The following is a 24880-nucleotide window of genomic DNA, read 5'->3' as shown; positions in this document are numbered from 1 at the left end:
TAACTTCTGCAAAAAAAGGAAAGAAAAAAGCCTGTAGTGCTGCCACTGCTGAAATAAATGAGCGCTGCTGAAGGGGTTAGCCTTATACTTTCTTGCATACAGCACCCTACATGCATGCACACACATACACAGAGAAACCAGGAACCTGCCCTGCGTCGACAGGGGCTGATGCTGCCATGCGCACTGTGATCTCACCTTCCGTTGCTGTGGCGACACCAACCAGAGGGAAAAGCCTTATTGTGTGTGCGCATGCGTGTGCGATTGTGACAGAAACTGGAGCTGCAAGAAGGAGGAGGAGAACGAGAAGGGTGGGGGGCTGCAGGAATTCACATTGTGCCCGGCTTGTTTAAGGTTTACACTTCATCCACTTACGACACTTTATCAGGGGAAATTGTAAAGCAGCTTTTTAATTATCAGTGTAACACATTCAGTCTGTTCTGTTAAAGTCACAGGCTGGAGGTTTAACAGGGAGAGCGTGATGAAAGTGATGCATGTCGGTTCATTTTTACAGGTCATGTGGTGGGACAAACCGAAAACATGCAGGGAAAAAAAAAAAGTGCACCAAACACCAAAAAGTCATATTTCTCTGAGTACACAACATAATATTCTCTCTGTGCCCCCCCCCCACCAAAAAAAAAAAAAAAAAAAGCTCCCCTACTACCAGCTGGTATTGTTGAATTCTATTAGTGATGAAGAACTAACTCAGACTATAGGGGTCATCTGCTCATCAATGGGTGTCGGTGGCCTAGGCTTGCTCGGCAGCCGTGAATGCACTGAATTCATTACCCCTGATGCACAGATGGTGTCTGGCTGCCTGTCTCAAGTTCAAGTTCACGTCCAGGAGACAGCACACCAGCAGAGACTCTGAGAAATGTGGCCCAAGCCAGACAAGACAGACGCTGTTGACTGAGACACAGCTATTGTTCCCTTTCATCAACATGATGCAGCAGTCTCACCAGCCGGGTCAGTTGGAGACAAACACCCAGAAACATCGCTCACGGACAGACGGCGCTCAGAAGAGGGCAGCGCAGAATAACTGAACGTCAAAGCGCTTGGTTATGAAGCAAGACGGGTGCAGGCCTAGAAATGTAAAATATGGCGCCTGTGGGATGACTATATTCACATCCTTTGTCTGCCACACTACTACTCTCACTGCTGCACGGCCCGTGCACGGTACCGAGACATAAAGACCCCGTGCACGTTTGAAGAAAATATGCTGATTGGCTGCCCAATGAATATGAAACCGCCTTTAGCAGTCGCCATGGTTTTGCTACTCAACAATTTATGTGACAAAAATGGCTGCTGTTCAGTGAGAGCATAGGAGGCACAAATCCAACACCTGTGCTAGTAAATGTAAATAAACAAAGGCTCAACCTCTCTCTTTCACCTTATAAATAAAGGAAAACCCTAATTTGACCAGGTGACACTAGAAAGCAGAGCTCTTGGGTTAAATGTGAAGATCAGAACCGAGGTTATTATTTGCAGAGGTTTTATAAAAGACACAAATGTGTTTTTTTTTTCCTTTATATCTGTGTGTGTGTGTGTGTGTGTGTGTGTGTGTGTGTGTGTGTGTGTGTGTGTGTGTGTGTGTGTGTGTGTGTGTGTGCTGCTCACACGCTGTCCTGCAGATTTAGTGGATTTAATCAAATTTTGTTTGTCGTCAAAATTAGATGCACCATCTAAGAATAAAAAAATTACAAATACTGTATGTGCAAAAACCTCATCACATCTTGAAGTTATAGAAAAGGTGCATTTGTGCTGCTGTGCAATAATTAGTAAATGATAACAGCTTTTTGTTGCAGATGCCTCTTACCCTGGCTCGACATTTAGTGTGACCCCCCCGCCTCCACACTTCACTCCCCCCTTGCCTACTGGAGAACAGTGTTCCCTTTCATAAAGCTAGACGACTATTTCAATCGACTTAACCGAGGACAATAAGACTCGGTTTATTCACCGCAGCTCGGCCCAAATTGTGTTCTCAAATTTTCTTTCGGGCAAATGACCTGGTATTGTGCGCCGCCTTTGACAGAGGTCAGGAACAAGAGACACTAGTTTTGTCTGACGGTGTGAGAAAGTCGGCAAAAGAGCTTTTCAGCCAAGGCGGTATAGAAATCAGCCATCGTGGCTGTTTAACAACAGACTGGAATAATAATCCTCTGTGGTGACGCTTGGCACCATCAGATGTCTTACAGCGCTCATATTAAAAACATACCCCAAACATGACTGAGTGGGTCCACGTGGTTCAGGCTGGTGAGAAAATAACACATCACCTTTTCTTCAATCGAACTGCATCGTTGTTGTTGTTGTGTCTGTTTTATAATATCCAACATTTTTTTCCCCACCTGTTCCCAAAATGTTTAAAATGAAGTCAAGTGCGTTCACGGTTAAATTCAATTCCAATGCAGATTACCCACGCGTAATCTGCGCGCTCAAATGACTGCGTGCGTGCGTTTGGGGGGAGGGGGGGGCATGCTGGATTTACACAGAGCCATTTTTTTTAAGATAATGACCCAAAAGTTCTCATTATCAGCACAATTGGCGCGAGACCGTCAGTGTTCCACAGTTTGCTTTTCTTTTTTTTCCAGGAGCGGGGCTGGGAAACGTCGCCTCTCTTTCTTTTGGGGGGGATACAGATGAGTCTGGTGCACTTGACGTCTTTTCATGACCCCTGTCGCCCCCCTCTTTCCACCCCCACCCCACCCCTCCACGTCCCCTCGCGGCGCTGTCTGTCACACTGGGCCCTGGCCATGGCATTGCCACTTGCCCCACCGAGCGTGGGAATGGGATCGTCCAGTCGTTCACATCTCCTGCACTGCGGTTAACGGAATCAATTAAGCAGGACCCCCTCCCTCCCCCCAATCCAATCCCCACACTCCTCTCCTCCCTCTTGTGCCACCAACCTCCTTCTACACACCCCCCCCCCCCCCCCCCCCCCCCCACACACACACACACACCTCTCTCTGTTCCCTCCCTCCCTCTCTAATTATGACTGTTTGGGATGCAGCGCCGTTTCCTGGCCGGGACACCGTCATGCTGAAACGCACGTGGGTTTCTGCACCACGCAGGCCCTAAATCTCACCGTGTCAGTGAGAGGTGAACAAGTTTTGTTTCATACAGACAAAATACATTTTTAAAATGCTTGGATCAGGCTAAATACTGATGTGCAATAAAGCAAAATGTGTGCATAAAAGTAAATTCCACAGGGAAAAAAGTGCGCACACAACTCCACCCCTACACAGGAAATTAAATTAATGAATTAACTAAAATCAAAATCAATTCAGCACAATGTCAAGCCCATAACAACATGTGAATAGTCCTCCAAAGTCCTCGACGAGTCTGGAAGTAGTTTTTACTTTCGGTTATCTAGCTTTATGACGAGCAGAACACTCATACAGCTAGATAACCAAAGATAACAACACACTCCTTAGTCTTCACCAATAATCCACGGGGCTTCTTCTTGTCTTCAACTTTCCACCAGGACAAAAACAAAAAACAAAACAAATAAAAGTGTCCATTTTAAATCACATTTTAAGAAGTATATTCCATTTCAGATAACATTAGGTCACTACTGCGCACTGGATACCTCACAAGGCGAAAGTGCTTCAAAAAAAAAAAAAAAAAAAGATACATCCAGTGTTAATGTCATGTTCACTTGACATTAAGCAGCATTACAGAGTTGGAGCAGAGGCCTTGAAAAGCGCGAGTAAGGTGCATCCTTGCACAGGGGCCCTAATCTGCATTGCAAATGAATTCAATCCCACAAAAGGCTCTTTCGCCTCTATTAAGTCGTCGTGGCAAGAGCAAAAGATATCCTGTGAGGCCGGCGGTGCAGAACCACGGCAGAGGAGGAGGAAAATCCCGTTTCCCGTGGAAAGTGCAATAAAGACACGAGGAATTACACCGCAAATGTTTCGGATTATGAACAGATGAGGGTTTTTTTTTCTTTTTAAATTATTCTTACTTCTTTTGGCCGAAGAGTGTGAAGTTGTCCTTTCACATCCAGCATGTGTAAGGAGAGATAAAGCCGATGAGCCAAAAAAGGGTCCGTTCTGCAGGCTGCGGTCGGTCTGAAAGAGTGGGGGGAATAAGGGCCATTCCCAAAGGCTAGGAAGGGGGGTTGGGGGGTGGCCAAAACGTGGACCAGCCCCGGTGAGGTCAAATGCCTCGGACCACGACAACGTAACTGCGGTGATGTCATTAAAAAAAAAAACAAAAAAAAAAACGCAAATGCTCCCTCCTATCCGTGCACAATCTCCATCCATTAGAGAGCGCGCGGGGACGAGTCCTCCGCGTGGCAAGCAGCATCATCTCACACAAGGAAGGAAACGGATGAAAAACGGGGTTTTTGCGCCGCAGTTTCAACGCTTTAACAGAAGTAGCACCGATTAAACAATTAAGCATGAAAGAACTTAACCAAGAGGGGCGTTCCGGAGCTGGAAGCGTCTGCTGTCATCCAACATCGGCGCTGTTTTCCGATCGCTATTCTCGCCTCGCGCTCCATCAAAATGTGATTTTTTTTTATGTGCTCTCACGTCGTCGATTATGCGTCGAAACCCTACAGCCTCGCGTTTTTTTTTTTTTTTTTTTTTTTTTTTTTTTTGGACGTTGTCGCAGCCGAACACATCGGATTACCGGATTACACACAGCAGCGTTCGAGGATGACGATGATGGTGATGATGACGATGATGTCGCGAAATAATGCAGCGACGTCGTGCACGTGTCAACCCCGCTCACTTTTTCCTCCGAAATGGAAGCAGCTCCACACATTTAGGTCAGTATGTGGGATTTTTTTTTTTTTTTTTTTTTTTTTGTCACAGGAGTCAACAATAACAGGCGGCGGAACATGTGATGGCTCATGCGCAGGAGCAACTGCAGGGGGAAATCAGTTTATGGCACCTTGTGACCAACTTTGAACAAGCTCGGACGCGTGCACGCGTGTCAAAGTTGTATAGCCTCTCGCAAAATCGGTTCTTTCACAGACACGCAGGAGCGAGAGGCGGTGGACAATTAGTGCTTCATTATTTGTCTTAAAGGTGCCCGGTTCACCTGCGAAGGTTTTTTGGGGGGTGGAGGGGGGAGTGGTGACAAGTTCGGTGGGAGGGGCAAATGAGAGGCGTGTAATGATCCAAAAAAGACTCGCGAGGCCTGTGGATTTACTAGGAATGTCCTGTCAGTGTTCACAGTCATGAAACATGCATCTTTAATCCATTTTTTTTTAAAGTCACACATTTACGCATATGCTTTTTTCATAATCCAGCGCCTCCAATCCAAATTTTCTCTCCTGGTGTCCACTCTTAGGCCTTGTTGTTGTTCATTAAAAACAACATTATGCAGATCCTCATCAAGGCTTCAGATTGGGCCTCCGCCAATACACAGGCCACGCTTTAATTACAATTAACTAACCTGCTGATTCGAGCCAAATTACAAAAAATAAAAACAAAACAAACAAAAAACCCATTAAGTTCAGGTTCCTGCAATACAGATCAGTACAACAAACAAACAAAACATAAACTGCAGTATTAAAACGAATGCCTGCTTTGATCACTTGGTTATTCAAAATAGTGAGCAGTTTTCAACCCAGTCTTTTGTGTGTGTGTGTGTGTGTGTGTGTGTGTGTGTGTGTGTGTGTGTGTGTGTGTGTGTGTGTGTGTGTGTGTGTGTGTGTGTGTGTGTGTGTGTGTGTGTGTGTGTGTGTGTGTGTGTTTAGATAAATTTGAGGGTAAAAAAAAATCGTCTGTCAATAAAATGTTAAAAATTTGTGGGAATTCAGTTGAGTTTGTTTGTTTTTACACACAATCAATTTCCAGTACTGCACCTTTTTGATAATTTACTCCAAAAATCAGCTCTGATCATATTTGTTGGTTGATGCGTTTGCACGCCTCATTTTTGAATCAGTTTCTTTAACATCATTTCTGCAAAGCAGTCCACCTCATTTTAAGGCCGTTTTAACAAGGTTATTTATGTCATTTAAAAAATGTGAAGCGAAAGCAGAAGAGCACAGAGCCACCTCTTACCAAAAAATAGTACCGATAAGTATATAAAAAGTAAACTGGAAGTATACTTGAAACATACTTGCATGTACTACTTTTTGGTAAGGGACTTTTTGCTTCATGGATAATAAATAGCAAACTTAATTGGAGAAGGCGGAATACAGCGAGGTAACTGGCTGGAATGTGCGCCGCCGCTCATGAAGTATCACATCTGAGAGGTAATAACAGTTTGCGCACGAAAGTCCTGAAGCAGCCACTCACTCACAAACTTCACAACCCACCAGGAGCACACTTTCACAGCCACAAAACCCAGCACATCCGGCTCGGTTTAACTTTTACGCACACAACAGAATTACGCACAAGGATGCAGCACACAAAAAGTTGCACTTACTTTCCAAAGGGTGAACCAAAAATCACTGCAATCGATCAGAAACCCGTCCAAAGCAGGAGAAGGAGCGTGCTGTTCAGTCGGGTCCGTACCGTCATGTGGTAAATGTACCCCTCAAATATCCCAGCCGTGATTTTTTTTTCTTTTTTTTTGGGGGGGGGGGGGGGGGGGGGTTCACTTTAAAGTTGCCGCTCACACTCAGTCGCCTGTATTAGCGTGCTTCAGCTGCTGTGTGCAAAGCACGAGCACATCACCACCACATGATAGACGGAGAGGAGGAGAAGGAAGGAGGGAGGAGGTGAGAGAGGGAGGGAAGAGGGGATGTGGGGAAACGCAAGGGAGAGAGACACAACTTTCCCAGAACAGCTATACGAGCGCCAACTAGAAAAAGTGCATGGCACAGATGAGCGCAAAGTGTGCACGTTTTTTTTCACCCCCTCTCTCTGTTGGTGGCGAGATGGGGGGGGGTTGATGATGATGGTGATGGTGATGATGATGATGTGGACAGGAGGAGGAGAAGATGTAAAGTCCATCCTTCTGTGTAAGCAGAGGACGTGCTCTGAAATTCAAACAAGTTCCCTCGGTTCTTTTGTTGCGCGCACGAACTGAGGCAGCATTGTTCGCGCTTTTTATTTGGGGGGTGGGGGGGTGGACGTCTCTCACCCCCCTCTCTTTTTTCTTCCTCCTCTCTTCCCTGACCAGGTTAGAGGGAGTTGAGCCTCGTAATGAATTTGCTGCAGGTGCTTCGCCATAACGCGCTTTGGCAAACGGAACACACTTAGCTGTTTAAAGGCAAAAACAGATGAAATGATTTGCTGCAGCCTATTTTCAAAGTTACTGAAGAAAGTGCGTGTTAATAAAATATTTGAAAAAAAAAAAAACAAAAAAAAAACAAGCGCACTCAGAAGCTTTTGGGTTGGATCTGCAGACAGACACGCCTGGCAGGTTAAATATAAATTCACCTCAAAAGAGGCGCACAGTTACGCATCACTCTCCAAAGTGACAACTTTGATTTTCGTAATTATAGCAGTTTATTTCCTGCTGCATGCGTTTCCCTTCATCGAGAAAAGTCCTAAAGTATTAATTAATAAAAAAAACATCACAATAAACAACGCCAGGAAAAGAAAGGCAATAAAGACACACCATGTGACTGAAAACCCAGCAGCGCCCGCTCCCACATTATCCCCTCCTTTGCCTAATTGCGGGCGTATCCATTAGCTTCAGCCGGATTCACGTTTTAGTTTAACAGCGAGGGCACGTTCGATGACGTCGGCAGGCATATCTGCTACGCGCAGCCATATTTAAATACATCAAGGCAATTAGCGCATCAAAATATGCAAATCCCGCTTACTACCGAGTCCGCCTGGCCGCTGCCGCCGGAGTAATTTCTTCGCAGCCAGTTCGTGGGTGTTTGATTGCCGTTTTGAATGCCAGTGTTTGTTATTTGTGTTTGGGGTTTTTTTTTTATTATTATTTTTTGTTTCTCTTTTCCGAGAGGCTCCGATATAGCGTGAGCAGGAGGGACAGAAAGGAGACATGAAGATGAGGGGAACCGCGGCTCCTGCGTGGAAACCCGCCCATGCGTAATCAGACGAGCCGTTCCACCTGCGACGCCGTTGGCTCTGGTGTGCGTATTATTATTATTATTATTATTATTATTATTATTGTTATTATCATCATCAGTATTATTTTAAATATTGATGCATATTCAGTGGATACATTTGCATTCCGCGCTTTAATCATTTTGTTTGTTTTTTTGCGCGATTTTGCGTACAGAACCACATAAGCGCGAATCATGAACCAAAACCTATCCGCAGTGCCGCCACAGAGGTGCTGCAGAGGGCGTTTATTACGGTGAACATTTAGCCTCATCTGAATGATGCAAATCGGCTTTGAATACGCAGATGCAGCGTGCGTGAACAAAGAGCTGCGCTGGGCAAACAATAGAAGCGGACTGTTTTTTTTTTTTTTAGATATTCTAAGATAAGCAGGGCTTTTTTGTGAGCCGCTTCGACAGTCTCCGTGAAAAGTAAGAACAGGGACCAAAAAAAAAAAAAAAAAGTCCCTCTGCATAGATTGCAAGAAATGCAGTGACGCAGCGCTGTCATTGCGCCCCCAGCAATTCGCTCTACTTGCACGCGCACATTGGTGCCAAACAGGGAGCGCGCATGCAAACAGCGCGCGCGAAGAAATAACCAAAGTGATGTTGGAATAAATGGGTTTGTGCCATGGATGGAGAATTTTTTTATTAGTTTGTTTTTGTGGTTTTTGCTTTGAAAGAGAGTTGATGACCTGCTTTATTTTATTTATTTATTCATTTTTTTGAGTTAGAAATTATAGCTGATAATAAAATAAGACGCTCACTGGAGCAGACGCCCTTCAAACTGATCGTGGGTCACAGTGGTTCACGCGTGCGTATGAGTTTAGTTAGTTTATAACGCAAGAATATTTGGTTGTTATTGAAATATACATCGTCTCCTGTCACCATCTCCCAGATTTTTGAGACAGAGCCTTTGTCTAAAATAAATAGTAAATCAAACTAAATGTGCCATCAGTTTTAAGTTTTTATTTTGAGTATGTTTTGAAATAAAAAACAATTCTTGTGCAGTTTAAGAGCAGCCCAAAGAGAAACTGAAGGTGTTTTTAAGTGGGTTTTTTTTTTGTAAGTTTATAATTGTGTATCGCGTTTTTTCTGCGTAAAATAGTCAGATGAACATCCTCGGATAACGCTGAAATTTTACATTTATTTATTTATTTATGTTCTCATAGTTGTGGTGGGAGCTGGCGATTAGATGCCTTTGATTCCGATTTTGATTTCACTGAGTTACATTATGATATCATATAGGCGTCGACGTCACCAGGCCCGCAGAAATGCTGTAAAAAAAAAAAAAAAAAAACGCAATTAATGGAAGGGCACCAGGATCAAATATACTGGTTTCTCCTCCTTTCCATCGAAGCACCTGTGCGCCAAACAATAAAAAAAAAAAAAAAAAAAATGCGAGTTTAATTCTTACTCCTCAGACCGTCTGTCTGAAGGAATTGCTGCTCAAATGAATTCCAGATCGAAGTATAAATCCTTGTAAAACATACAGGAGATCATCTTTTAAAATGCCTGCTGAAATGCGTAAATTTAACCTAAATTTAGCAATAAACCCTTATTCACATAGTGTAACATGCAATATGCAGTGCCCAAATAAGCACCTTTTTTTTTTTACTCTATTATTATAATCTTAGTTGTTTGTGTGCTGTTGACAAAATTGACATGATGGAACAGAATTCTAAGTGACAGCACAAAGAACATGAGAGGAGAACACAGGGTGGCTGAGACGTGATCGACCTGTGTGAGAGCTTTGGAGGATGAAATTCATTTTGACGAAGCGACAAAATGCTGACATCTAGTGGTGATGTTGCAGAACAGCGATCATTTAAAAAAAGTGCCCGGTGTCCGCGCGCACGGGTAGACACGTTTTGTTTTTAGTTTGAAATGATGGAGAAAAACGATTCACTTTGACGTGCAACTTTTCTCAAAAAGTAACTTCTTCTTTTTTCTTTCTTTCTTTTTTATGCAACCAATCTGGTACCAATCAGTTTGGATGATGGCAATGGAACGGCAACAGATTTTTGCACGTGTCAATTATTCTTTAAACTGGATTCATATTTGAGGAAAACTTTCCAACCTGTAATAAATGTTGACTTTTACTTTTTCGGGTTTTCATTTTTGCTCTTAATTAGGATTTAATCCTACTTATTGGTCAGATTTAGGCCTACCATCACTCTGAGGATATCAGAAGACGTGAGTGTTTGTGCGTCATGACAGATTATAGTTATGGCCAAATAGTCACCGCAGAGATCTGGAAGTGACCGCCAGATTCACTAAAACGGAAAGGACGTATTTAATGTAAGAAGAAGAGCTTTTGCAAATTAATATGCATGCTGTTATTAAACATTAACTGCCATATAAAGCCTAAATAATAATAAAAAAGTACACTTTCGGGAATTTGTCTTTCTGTCATTTTGATATCAAATAAAACATTAAAAACTAATTTCATGTTAAATTCGATCCAGTTGGGTCTTCACAGAATCACACCATCAAGTCATTTAACAGTTATTCATATTATTATTGAATATATTATATTTTTAAATTGTATTGATGTTATCATTGACTTTGTAAGTTTAAAAACCTCAATACCTAAAGTGTTTTCGTTGAAAAATAAAATATATTTTGCACGGATTTAAAAAAAAAAAAAAAAAAAAAAAAAATATATATATATATATATATATATATATATATATATATATATATATATATATATATATATATATATATATATATATATAAACATCTCATATAAACATTTAATACTGCAATACAACTGTTATTTTCGTTCCAGAGTTTGGTCTAAATTTGGAAAAAGTAAACGAACTGTAAGATATTTATGTTTTTTACAATTCATGTTTCATTGTGGTGGTCAGGATTGGTTGTGTAAATTAATCATATTAAGGGCTTCCTCCAAACGACTATTTAGAAATGCTGATTTATAATTAAACCGGAAATTCAAGGTTACTTTTGGGGAATTCCAAACCGTATTTCATGGCCGAAATAAACGAATAACGGCCAAACAACACAACAAAACAAATCAACAAAAACCTTATTCTACAACACAACACAACACAACACTATTTAACAACGTGAGGAGACAGTGGGTGCAAAATGAAAATATCAAAATCATTTCTAGGAAAATAAACCCGTCAAAATTCATTTATTGATATATATTTGCTTTATTATTATTACTGTTGTATTTCTACTTTTTTTCATAAAATTATTGATTTGTTTGTTTGCCAAGAGGTTTAGTGCGCGTGCAGTACGAAAGGTTCCGGGTTCAAGGCCCACCCCTGCCCATTCTCCATGTAATATGTAGTTGCGTCAGGAAGGGCATCCGGCGTGACACCTGTGCCAAATCTACACGTAGATCCACCTCCGATCTTCTGTGGCGACCCCGAGTGAAACAAGTCCTAGCTGAAGGGACTTGCTATTAGAATGTTATAAATGAAAGCTAAATGTCCTGCTATATGTAGTTCAAAATGTGTGTATGCATGTTACACATCTTTGTCTTTATCATTCTAAATGTGTCAATAACAAAAAATGACCACCTTGCAAAATGTGCAAAAGATTTAGGCACATTTCACGTCTGAATCTTCAAAAAGACAAATATCAAATAACCATAAACAAGTGCAAAGAATTAAAATGTGTGTTCTCACCTTTAAAAACAACTCTGGCATTTTCTAATAAATTTTTAATCACGCTCAGCAAATTATTTGATTACTGAGTGATCATCACGCTTTCTTTGTGCAGTCATGCACCAAGCAGTACACAATAGAAATCATGTTTTAATCATTCTTCTTCTTCTTTTTATTTGAAAATGAGGTTTGCTATAATTAATTTTTTTAATAAGACAAAAATAATCATTTCGATTGGAACAGAAATGTATGGACATCTCAAATGTCATTTTCTGTTGCCATAGTGATAAAAAAGAGATTAAACCACAGGGATGTCAACTGTATGTCCCCATTGATAATACCTATGATGAAATGGCATAACTGTGCCTCAAAATTTTGCACAGTGTGGTTTGTAGTTTATGTGCATCAGAAATCTTTAAATGATTATGACAGTGAAACCAGAACATTAATTTGACACTGTCATTTTCTATTTCTTTTGTTGCAGAAGCAATGGACCTGTGCAAAACCTTTTTACAGTGTCTCTGAGATTTTTATTTAAAAAAAAAGTATCTTTCTTTCTCATTGTTTTTGCACTGATTATTAATGTTTTTTTGTTTGTTTTTTTTCCACTGTCAATTTAACATCCATGTGGGCTGTCTGTAGCATAAAGCATGACTGGAACAGATGAAGTCTCTGCAACACTAAGTGAGCTGAACTTTGATGTTAAATGTCAAATATGTGTCCCCCCATTGCTAAAACCTATGACGAAACGGCATATTGTTTTAATGCAAATGGTAGGAAACAAATGTGAAAATAACATCTGTCATTATTTGAGTGTCACGCGATCTGTCTGTGTCTGTGTGCTTATGTGGCCTTCCATTTAAAGGAGATAATGCAATTTCTGCTGTCGAGTCTGCACGAGATGAACGCGGCCCGTGCATGCAGGAACGAGTCAAACACAATGAAGTCACACCAAGTCACATCAAGATAACTAAGAAAGCCAGTAACTTTACTGAAATCTCTGCAAAATACAAATAGCCTTTCCCTCCAGCAGAGGAGACTTTTTATTTCATCCCCACACGATTTCACTACATACAGCTGAATCAAGTCCCTTGAGTTACACAGATGTGGATTTAATTTAATACCATTTTCATCTCAAGTGGCGACAAAGGCCAGCTTATGCCGCTGAAAGCCGCTCCTGCATTCCAGAAAACATTAGTTCCAAACCTCCCCCATTTTAAGGTTTATACAAGCTACATTTGATCCTACAGACTGACTTTTTAAGCATTTTTTAAACATTTTTTTTTTCAGCATTTGAGTACAACTTAAATAAACCACAAACACAGTGGAGCAACAAAGAATCCCATGTGAATGCGTAGGGACCTTAAGCAATGGTATGTAATTACACATGGCTGTACAGGTTTACGGTTTCCCCTCTGCACTGCAAGTGACTGATCAAAACACGAGCTGAGGTACGGCTTGGGTCAATTCTGAGGTACCAACATTTTAGTCTCGTTAAAGGATGAAAAAGCGCAACAGACAACAAAAAATAATGGCTTCCGTTTTAAAAGACACAATATATATATATATATATATATATATATATATATATATATATATATATATATATATATATATATATATATATATATATATATATGAAGACAAAATTTGTTTTCCATCTTTGGTTACAATATTGTCAATACTGCACAGCCGCAGAGGGTGAGGATGAAGCATTGTAATTAGTGTGATCAGGCCTGCATGGAGCATCTTGTTTTCAGGTGCATTGCACAAGGAGACACGGTGGACAACGAATACACAAATGAAAAAAGTTGCTTTAACATGTTTAAAGCTGAAGGCTCGAGAAACTGCAACTGAAATGTGAAAGCAATTGTACAATTGAGCAAAAAATCTTTTATTGTCTTGTTTCAATGCTTGCAAAAAAAAAAAAAAAACATAACTGAAAATAAAAGTTGAGTTTACAACACAGAATTGCCACTGGCTTTGGTTTCTCCACACTTACGCTGCCTGACACACCTTTTTTTTTTTTTTAAATATGTGTGCATATGTGTGTGTGTGTTTTAATCTTGACCTTTTGAATTAAAAAATAAAAGAGAAGAACACTGTAATAGAGGCTCTGCCCCTGTTTGACTACACAGACTGTATACAGTAACAACATAATGAACCTGCATGAAATATGCACATATATAAATATCATAACACTTAAGTGACAGCAGATATGGGGAGTGGGAGCAAAGAGAGATATGTGGCTATTCATTGTAATTTTTTGTTGTTGTTGTTTTCTTCAAAAAATAAAAGAGAGGAAAATCAAAAACTGTTATTTGTCTAAAAAAACAAACAAAAAAAACAAAACAAAAAAAAAAACAATTGTGCTTCTCCCAAAACCAGCATGACCGGTTTCTCCTGAACCGTCAGTGATTTGTATCAAATTAATGTGGAATCATGTTCTGAAGAATGGAACCTAAAGGATTCACAGGATCAAATTAGCGTCACTGTAAATGGCATCTTCCTATAAATATTCTTCAGAAGTGTGCAGATTGTGCAGCAGCTTCAACGCAAGATTGAAATTTTCAAGAAAAAAACTGATGCACTTAAATCAACATCTAATCCGTATAAATTATTGCAACCTTGAATGGTGGCATATTTCTTTATCGCCGTGATGATCGTCTGTGTCATTCACGGTTCCACTCTTGTGACATTTTTCCCATGAACAGGTTGCATTTTCAGCATTCAGGCCTGTGTGCACCCTAACACCCCCCCCCCCCCCCCCCCCCAAACAAACATACCCGGTGATGCTTTCTTGCTGCTTTTTCAGGTTTCAACTAAATACACCCTGGAACAGCACAGTTCAGAGCTCAAATTAAACAAACCAGACAACATGTGCAACCGCACATAGAAACTCCACTAAGAAACAGAAATCATCATTATATATATTTATATATTAGAAAGCTATACACAAGCATGTTAATTTCACAGATTTTTTTTTAAAGATTCTTAATATCACCATTATTATATATAATTAGAAATACACGTTTAAAAACAAACCTCTACAAAGATAAAACAGTTCAGCAAAGCAATTGGATCTCAGTCTGTTTTTTTTTTTTTCTTTTTTTCATGGCTTTGGGTTTCAAAGGCCCGTCATTTCTCCTCTGGATGAACTATCCTCTTATTAGCAAAGCTATCAAAAAACACATTCTGGCTTATAGAAACTACAAAAAGCCACAAAATGCTTTGCATTGTATTTCCTTTCATATGAAAATATAAGCAAGTGTATCGTACAATTTTTTGTTTCTTTTTAATTTTCTGTTCATTAATACTGAATAGCTAATACTAGATCCAGAGTTTACTTGATTACACTAGCGTAGCTCTTAGATCAAAGGGTGGTCCTCGCGCGGCTCCGTTCTTTAAGGGGAGCGCTTAAATCATCAAAGGTTCCACGCGTCTAGCATCGGGTCCGCCTCTTTACCTGTACAATCCTTCAAATGTTGCATATTAGCTTTTCGTTTTGAGAGCAAATAAATCTCGACAACTTTCTACCCCCCCGCCCACCCCCATCCCTCCTGACCCTCATTTATTTACATAAATACGTTGAACCTGCAACATGACATCATCTAATGTTAACACATATTTTTGCAAGGGAGAACTGCAGAGAAGGTAAATAGCAATGAAACTGTACATGTGTTATTTGTCCAAACTCAAGTGCTAAAGGTCGACCGGACACACTCGCTCTTTTTGTTTTCCCTCTTTCTCTCTCTCTCTCCCTTTCTCGTCCCCGACATATCGCTGAGGCAAATTTTTATGAAACAAAGTACCTGACTTTTTTTTGTTGTTGTTGTTTATTTGTTGATATGCATATACTCACACAAAGGTGTAAAGATATATGCATACGTGATTCTTTTTAACCACACACAATACAATTTATGCATAGTTCCCCATAAAAATAAAAAAAAACTGGAACCTGGAACCAGCGCCCCCCCCCTCCCCTCCCCCCAAACCCGTTACAACACACCTATTAGTTTATATAAAGTCAATATGTATAGCACACACACACTTAGCAAAAAGAAAAGAAAAATAAAGGAAAAAATACAATTACATTTTTTTTTTCTTTTTTTTTTAAAGGGTCCCTTTTCTTTCCTTCAGCGTTAAATAGATAAAATGAGGGAGGCCCAGGGGCTGGGTGCTGAGTGACTCATGACATCAAGTGAAAGGAAGGAGAGAAGGGCGGTGACTCGTGGAGGGGGGATCACTGCGCTGCGTGTTGTGGGCTCAAGGGGCAACTCAGGGCAACACGGGGCACCGTGGGGCGTGACGACGGAGGCATCATGTCGCCCATCCTTCTGTCAGGCGCACCCGTTTGATTGAAGGGCTCTCGCGCTCATCCAGAGCGGGCCGGGCCAGTCCCAGAGGTGAGTGGAACTCGTTCCTGTGCTCATCGCGGTCGCTGCCCTCGTGGGAGCTGCTACAACTGCTCAGGCTATCAACAGGAGAGCGTCCCGAGTCCTGGCGGGACGAGGGATTCTGGGGATGTGGTACCCCGCCACCGTAGCCCCCCGGTGTGCTGCTGGTGCGATCTCTAGGAGGAGAAACAGGTTCGGACTTGATGTGCAGGCTTTGAGCAGAGGGCAGGGAGAGATTTGAACCCTGACATAAGTGAGAGCTAGAGCAATTTCTGTAGGAAGGAAAGGAAACGCAAGGGGTTATAGAGTTACAAAGTGAGAAGGTGATTTTCAAGTCTCTTACACAGTAATGTGCATGCAAGTGTTTGCATACAAGCACGCAAAAAACAGAAAGGTGTCATGTTTGTGTTGGATCTTGCAAGTGAAGGTTGAGAACAGTGAAGAACTCTTATAGATATGAGTGTGGAGCACCAAAATAAATCTCCTGTGAGAACTGATGCACTAAATCATGCACTGTGTTGGAAAACACCCTGCATCTGGGTGAAGGCACTCACTCACCCGAGCTGGCTGAGGGCTGAATGCTGCATGTTCTGCAGGTGCTGCTGTTGCCAGCCACTCATTGAGCCAAGGTGAAGTGAGCTGCCACTGTTGAAGCCAGACATGGAGGACAGCTCTGCACTATTCAGGGAGTACTCTGTGTACAAACACAGGGAAAAAAAAGACATTAGGGGGAACAGATTATAGGCTTTTCAGATCGCATGAAGCAACGATGCAAAGACAATGCAGCTGATAAATGCTGCTGTGACGTTACACTGGGATCTCTGGAATAAATGTGTGGCAACAGCATCCTCTGCTGGTACAATGCTGTGTAACATTTAATGCAAGGCATCAGAGGGCCGATGCATATGCTGAGTGCTTTGCACACCACCATATACAATGTACAAGCAAATATACATATGTCTGCAATGGTGTTTGTGAAGTCATTCATACCAATCAATCAAAATATTTTACAGATGAACATATCGTCCTTCTGGATTTTTTTTTTTTGGTTGTTGAGAAATGCAAAAAATATGCTTTTCAGACCATGTTGTGCTTGACCTTGACTTTTGACCTTCAACAAAACTACTCCAAAATCTAATCACCTCTAAATATCTATTCAAGTAATATTCCCATTATGTTTGAATGAAATCTGTTCAGACATTTTTTTTGAGCTACTGACTGATGTAAGCTTTTCATCTCTCGAGCCCTATTGGTTTTATGGAGATGCGTGTTGAAAATCTGTTTTTGAAAATGTGTTTTTTAGAGTTGATTTTTACCAATCTTAACCTTTGACTGATGAGTTCCAAATGTTAATAATACAGAAACACCAAACGAAGTGTACCACATTTAGTGAACATCTGTTCATCCATTTCTGAGTTATTTAGTACGCAGACATACATGAGCATTAACAATACTATGTAGTACTGCTGGCCCGGCAACAGACTGCCATCCTGTCCACGGTGCACCCTGCCTCACAACCTATGACTGCTGGGACCCACCCATAACTGGAGTAATTGGAGTATTTTAAGGTCCTGCTACTGGCCTATAAAATTGTTCACGGACTGGCACCGTGCTATTTGGCTGATCTACTTAAACCCTACGTACCAGCCCGGGGTTTGCGTTCACAGGACGCAGGCTTACTTTGTGTCCCTAGGGTGAATAAAAATTCTGTGGGAAATAGAGCCTTCTCTTATCTTGCCCTGGTCCTGTGGAATGCTCTTCCTGTGTTAGTGAGGCAGTCGGCTCTGTTGAGACTTTTACGTTGCGATTGAAGGCACATTTGTTTTCTATTTTATATGATTAACATATTGTTTTACTATGCTTTTTATTCTTTTTACTTTTTAAATATGCTTTTAATCTTTTAATTATGCTCTTTGATCTTGCTTAATTTGCTGTTGTTTTCTGGGAAGCGCCTTGAGGCAACGCTGTCAGGATTTGGCACACTATAAGTTCAATAAATTAAAACTGTAAGTGGGTAGCGAAAATGGATGGATGTAGTACTGCTGGTGACAGGGTTTACAAACATCATGTTCTTGATGCATCTAGAACAAACAAAATTAAGTATTTTTAGGTGTGAACAAGAACTGATGCTGGTCACACCCTCTCTCTCTCTCTCTCTGGAGACTGGGTATCTCCATCTCTATACCAGAGTGCACAGGTTTGTAGCACAAAGCTAGACCAGCTCACTGAGCCATAGAGAACCAGCAAGTATCCAGATATAGCTCTACAGTGACATATGCCACAGAAATATAAAACAAACCATTTTTGGATTACACATAGTAATAACATTTCTATAAGCACAGACATAGAATTTTGTGACTTTACGAGCGTTTAATACAAAAGCCCAACAACATGTAGGTGCAAAAGGAAGACATATACAGATTCTGCGCAATATGATCCTCTTTAATTATTATTATTATTATTGTTTTAAGAATCTGCATCTCATTAGCAACTAGCTGGAGCAAGTACATTTGGACACACACAGCAATGTTTTCAATATCCTAATCCCATTTTCCGTCGCATTTATTTGATACACAATTTGGAGGAAAAAAGTAGATTTAAAAAAATAATAATTCAAGTGTACCTGCAGCTGTAGGGTGGAGCTTGATTGGGCTATAGCCCCTCCCAAGAATTTTAGTAGCCTCCCACATAACCTTAGGAGAAAACTGACATTTGCCACCATGACCATTCTCTGACCACTGAGCAGGGTTCAGTTAAACATTTACATGCCGCTCTTATAACAGAAGTTTGCTGTGCTGTACTTGCATGATTAAAAAAAACTGCTTCCTTGTCAAATCTTTCTATCAGGAACAAGAAACTGATGAAACTGAGAAACAGGTCGACAGTAGTCCAATATTAAGTGAGTGAAGGAGTAGAGAGCACCACCTACAGGAGAGCAGCCTTTATCCTGATTGTTTACTGAAAAAGAACCAACTTATAAAGTTCTTTCAATTGGTAACACCTGAATGAATTAAGTTATTTGAATTTAAGTTAGTAATTTTGATCAACTCTAACTTACAAACTTAAGTTCAAACAACTTAAATTATTTTAATGTTACTAATTGAAACAATTCATTTAATCTGGTTCAACTATTCTCTTTTTTCAGTGTTGTTAGCTGTGGAGTGTTTTTTTTTTTTTTTGTATGCCTGTAAGGTTTCCCAAATATTCCAAATTTGCATTTGTGTCTTGTCAGAATGGTAACTGATATGATTTTTAAACAACTTCTATTGTTAACTCAATCTGTTATGTATCTGTATGTGTGGATTAATAAGATGAGCTGCACATACACTGAAGAAAATATACTTTGGATCAACTTAAAAAATTGATGTAATTTGTTACAGCTATTTTTTTTTTTTTTTTTTAGTTTTTCACAATGTATATTTATGATTTGGTAAAGTGATTCCAGCAGATTTAAACTGGAAACCACAATTTCCATTAGACCAATGTAAATAAGTACTTTGAATTAAGTGCACTGATGTTTCACTTTTTTCAGTGTTGGGCTGGGTACCAACTTTCAATATTTTTGTGGCAAAAACTGAAATTCCTTGTAATTTGATACAAGTTTCAATACCCAATGTATAAATCAGTGTCTGTAAGCCAATATAAGTGTACAACCATGTTTAGACCAATCTCTAAGAATGCAGCATTACAGAAATGATCAAGGTGGTTGTACTTTAAAAACTTAAGTTCAATTGCTGCCTAAAAAATGTGAGTAAACTGAACTTCAAAATAAGTTTTGTTTCAAAGCAAAAGTTATAAAAGTGGTTAAATTAATGATAATTTTTTTAACTTAAAAGTTTGCATTAAAACAAAACTTATTCTGAACTTGAAAACATCAATTGAACTTAAGTTTTTTTAGTAGAACTACCTTGATGATTTTTACAGTGATGGTGACTGGCTGCCTAACGTAATGTTGCACAAACATGTCCAAATAGATACATGATAGAAAATAGTACAACCAGGTGACTAGCTCACATGAGTGTTATTAGTCCAACTCTAATGCTGCAGTGGTTCAGGAGGTCCAGCACTAATCTCAGTTCAGTGTTGAAGTTTACAGCGTTTTTTTTTTTTTTTTCCTTCTATAACAGATGTTCAACTTGTGGTAAATTGGTATCTTTTTATTGTAGTATGTTATACAGTATGTTGAAAAATGCCACAGTGCTGCAACATAAAGACAGATATGTATTTGATGTAATAAAACTGCTTGGAATGTGCTATGGAGCTGTAAAATATAACAAAGACTTGCACTGTAAGGTGTAGTAGAATTTTATTTTTTTTTTAAATTTTACTCATTTCAGTAAATACTGGTATTGAAAAATGCATCATTTGGGAACTGGAATTGAAGTCAAAGTATCAGTGCTGGCACCGGTGTCAAAAATTTGTGAACTCTATCCAGCCTTCATCATAAACACTTAAAATTTATTTTATAGTTGCACATTTACAACAAATTTGGTTGCTCCACCATTAAACCAACATGGCCTTTTCTAGCCCCATCGAGGAAGGAACCAGAACCTGCTGCAGGGCGGCTGTTCTGGCGATATCGCCATGCAACAGAAATTTTTTTTTTCCAGTGACTTTGTCATAAAAAGAGATCTGATTGTACAATGTGGTGTACACACAGGGATACGTACCGGTACCATAGGATGTAGAGATGGCAGATGGGTAACCACCCATGCCTTGTCCTGGGAGAGTGGGAGTAGCTACTGACACCACTGGGGTGGCCAATGACTGAGCTGACTGAGAGTTGTTTATTCTCTGGTTCTGTGGAACAGACAGGGACAGAAGAAGTTTGAGAACAACTTCAAACAAAACAATCTACAAACTTTGATTTTTGTTCCTTCACTCGACAGATGCTGAGAGAACAAATGTGACGCCAACTTCTGGGGAAATTAATCACTTGACATGCGGCACGGCTGAACCCTGCCAACCCTATCATTTACCACCCTCTTCTGAGGACCCACTGTCGCTATAGTAACACCATCGGTCTCCACGGCAACACAGGGTAGCGACGGCAAGGGACAGGCACTTTGCTGTGGCGGAGGGGAGTGTTTGACAAGAAATAATCAGAACTTGGTGCAAGAAGAAAATGCAAACTTTACGTGCCCTGAATTTCGAGATTCAGACCCTAAAGGATCGGAGCTGGAGTTCAACTCCAGTCTCAGTGCACATGGCCACAGGATAAAAGGACATCAGGAGCAGATAAACATGAAAACAGGCCAGGCTGCTTTTACCCTGTCACGCCACTGGATGGCACTATAAATCCACACATTGGTGACAGTGCCTTTAGCACACTCAGCAGCGATGAAAGTGAAAGTTAACAGTGGAGTGGGGACCACACTTCTTAAAAAGTTTCATCTACATAACAAAACATCATGTAAATCTCAAAAGACAGACTATGGTATTTCATTTAAAGGATATTATGCTCTGTACTAAATAATTTGTACTGGCTTGTGGTCGCCAAATCGGGTCCAGTATAGATATGCATGTTAACTTGTAGCTTGAAAATGTGGGATGGCTGGGCTTTGAACCCTGGACCCTATTGCTATGATGGAGGAGCACAGTCGTTGTTCTACTTTGGCAGCCCTACATGCTATGCTCCTTCGAACCATTTCAATCGGTTCCTGTTTATAATACCTGTGATGTTTTAGGGTCCATTTCTAAATCTGAGTGGCAGTCTGACTTACCAACAGCAGATCAACATCCTCAGACTGTTGGCATTAAAAGGGAAGGGTAATAAATTCAAATTAGAGATTACTGAAGGAGTGAGCGTTCAAACGTGGCGACTGGGCATAGAGCTATATAGGTGATGGAGCTGCTACAGGATTGAGCCAAAGGAAACAGAACTAACGTGAAAATAGGAGGCCAGGCACTACTGTGACAAGGCTAACTTAACATACCGTACTGTAAGGAATAAAAGTAGTGCACAGACACAGCAAAATAAATGTGTGTGACAATATATCAGACTTGGGTCAAATGGAAAACACAAGCAAGGGTGTGCTTTTACAATCTGCCACAAGAACATGATAAAACAATAAATGTGCCAACTCACTAAATTGAAGCTTATCACAAACATAACCTCATCAACCCAAGGCTGATATGAATAGATGAAAGCAGCAGACATGAAAAGAAATGCACAATTCACAAATATAGCAGGAGGACCCCCACCGATTCAGGAGATGTGTACAGTTTGGGCAAAGTAGGAATAATGGCATGAAAACAGAAGAGAGTGATTGCTCACAATGGAGGGCATGTTGTTCTTAGCGCCAGGTGGGATGAGCACACGGAGGTCAGGTTTGCGGTTGTTCATGCCCAGGTTCATTGGCGGAGGAGACTTAGCCTGCATGTTTTTGTTCATGCCACCTGGAGAGACCAGCAGGCCGGGCGAGTTGCGATGGTTTCCGTACCCATTTCCTGAGTGAGCAGAGATAAACACAGCAGAATTAGTAAAAAAAAAAAAAAAAAAAAGTTGAAATTAACCAGCTGCTTCTAAGTGCTATCAAAGATGTTTTCAAAAAAGTCTTGGAAACTCTGCTGTCCGTTTTGCTAATTAAGACCTATAGAAGTCCTTGCAGAGTAGTAATATATAATTATTTTGATTACGGATTATACTGTCAGTCATCTTAATGACTAACTGATTAATCATTCAATATATCAAATATCTGAAAATATCTGAAAAAAAAAACTAAATGGTCATCACAATTTGTCAGAATGTAAGCACAAATCTCTCAACAAAAGACAAAAAACAAAACATATCCATACTTTTAATTCAACCTGTTTAAACCAGTTTACCACTGGTTTTGAGCAGTTTGAAACCAGCAACATTATCTCTTTTATAACCAGTTTAAAGTCATTTCAAAGGCCTTTAAATATACAATTCTTTTATGACAGCTAAAAAACAAACAAACTACTATCTCTAATTTAATCACATAAAGGCAGTTTACACATGCTGCCTTTGGGTTTTAAATGAATTAAAGTAGTGAAAATTACCACAACCTTTTAAAATATGTTCAAAAATACCACAAAACCAATTTAAAATGTTCAGTCCTTACTTACTGTAGAACAGTCTAAAACATTATTTCTAACTTAACTTATCCTTGTGTAAAATTGGCCTGTACAAAATAAGCTAAGTTTTTGTTTGAACCAGGTACATGACAAAAAAAGCAGTTTTCAGATGAATTTAAAACCAGATGAAAACCATTTCATATATTTAATTTTGTGGAAAACTGGTAAAACCTAGTGTAAAGTAAGCTAAAAACTGTGTTTAAACTTGCTTTAAATATGTTTTAAACACCATAAAAGCAGGTTAACCTTTATTAGAACCACATTATATTGAATATACCCAGAAAGCCAGGTAACACATGAAAGTTGGTTTATTAGTGGTTAAAATGGATATAAATCAGCCAACATCTGGTTTGCACCTGCTTTAAAGTAGATTTAACGTTGCATAAAATCAGTTTATCATATGTTAGCCTTAGTATAAAACCAATTAAATCCACATTAAAACTCAACCACTCCAATTTAATTAAATGAAAGCAGTTTAAATTACCATTGGTTTAAAAGAAATTATGGTTGTTTGGTTGAAAACTGGTTAAAGCTATTGAAAAATGCACACATGATTTTAACCTGTTTTTAATGTTTGAAACAACATTAAATCAGTATAAATGTTATTCTTAGCATAAAACAATCTAAGATCAAATTATCTCTAACCAGATGAAAAAGCAGTTTATACATTCTGACTATTGCTGAAAATTATATTAAAGTAACATAACTTGAAGTTTGAACCAGTTTTACATACATTCAAAACATCACAAAGTCAGTCTGAAGTGTTCTATCTTTCATGTATAACCATGTAAAGCCACATTACCAGTTATTTAACCACATGAAAGCTAGTTTATACATTACAAGTTTAGTAAAGCATTTAGTTAACTATTTTCATATATACCTGATTTTTGTTAAGTCTAGTTACTAGTTAGTTACTAGTTACTAGTTAAGACTAGTTAAGTCTAATTTAATTAAAAGGCTTTGGTGTTATTCAGCTGTCAAATTATTTCTTTTTCATTATTCTAACATCTTTATTTTACTTCCATTCTACTCAGAAATAGATATGTAAATTGGTACTTTAATTTTTTTTCAAGATCAGTAACTTATTTCACTTAAGTCATTAAGCATAACAATTAAATGTAACAATTCCAGTTTTGTGGTCAAAATGTTTGAAACCACGGTCAATGTCCAACTGTTTAAAAAAAAAAAACACAACAATGAATATTTGTTCACAGTTTAAAAACACCATCACTGACAAAACACCACCACCACTACACCAACATCTTTTAAGAAGTTAACTTACTAAAATATATACATGTAAAAAACAAAAAGTTTGTTTTAATACTAAAAAAGGCTCTTGTATATATATATATATATATATATATATATATATATATATATATATATATATATATATATATATATATATATATAGTGTCTTATCTTTAACGTAATCAGATGAAAGCTAGTTTTTATGTCACCTGTATTTTAAAGCATCTAAGCAGTTATTGAAAAATAAGGTAATGTCTGGTTTTTAAAAAGTCTGAAGGAATATCTTTAAACATAGTTTAAAACAGTTTGAAGTATTGCATCTTTGGTGTGAAATACTAGAACGAAATCATCTTTAAAAATCAAATATGAGACAACTTAAATAATTTGATCATTGTTGTGGAACAAGTTAAAACCAGTTCAAAAGACTACGAACAAGTTGTTAAACCAGCCAGGCCTTATTGTGCAGCAGTCTAAATCAGTTGACCTCAAATAAGAGATAAAGACAAAACCTCAAC

At 39.3% G+C, this 24880-nt stretch overlaps 1 protein-coding gene and 2 long non-coding RNA genes across 16 annotated transcripts in view; 1 reads left to right on the top strand and 2 right to left on the bottom strand.

The window, feature by feature from the left end:
• LOC117510388 overlaps positions 1-7151 on the bottom strand; it is a 125037-nt gene extending 117886 nt beyond the window's left edge. For all 3 annotated transcript variants that reach the window (XR_004560707.1, XR_004560706.1, XR_004560708.1), the window contains exon 1: positions 6382-7151. This is a non-coding gene — a long non-coding RNA (uncharacterized LOC117510388). The remainder of the gene's footprint in view (positions 1-6381) is intronic.
• On the top strand, positions 3811-4964 carry LOC117510390. The gene is made up of 2 exons (XR_004560709.1): positions 3811-4507; positions 4615-4964. It is a non-coding gene; the product is annotated as an uncharacterized LOC117510390 (long non-coding RNA).
• A 7447-nt stretch (positions 7152-14598) lies between the features above and the next one.
• mef2cb (myocyte enhancer factor 2cb) overlaps positions 14599-24880 on the bottom strand; it is a 183513-nt gene continuing 173231 nt past the window's right edge. For 10 of the 12 annotated variants that reach the window (XM_034170077.1, XM_034170079.1, XM_034170084.1 and 7 more), the window contains 4 exons: positions 22291-22463; positions 20684-20813; positions 16572-16707; positions 14599-16285 (listed from right to left, as the gene is read on the bottom strand). In XM_034170077.1, coding sequence (XP_034025968.1) covers positions 15937-16285; positions 16572-16707; positions 20684-20813; positions 22291-22463 — 788 coding nt within the window. In that variant the 3' untranslated portion in view covers positions 14599-15936. Of the gene's footprint in view, positions 16286-16567; positions 16708-20683; positions 20814-22290; positions 22464-24880 lie in introns of those variants that run through there. The other 2 variants (XM_034170085.1, XM_034170089.1) reach the window with 2 other exon arrangements.

Source organism: Thalassophryne amazonica, chromosome 5 (genome assembly GCF_902500255.1).
Source record: "Thalassophryne amazonica chromosome 5, fThaAma1.1, whole genome shotgun sequence".
Classification (NCBI taxonomy): domain Eukaryota; kingdom Metazoa; phylum Chordata; class Actinopteri; order Batrachoidiformes; family Batrachoididae; genus Thalassophryne; species Thalassophryne amazonica.
This window is presented reverse-complemented; position numbering and strand designations above follow the sequence as displayed.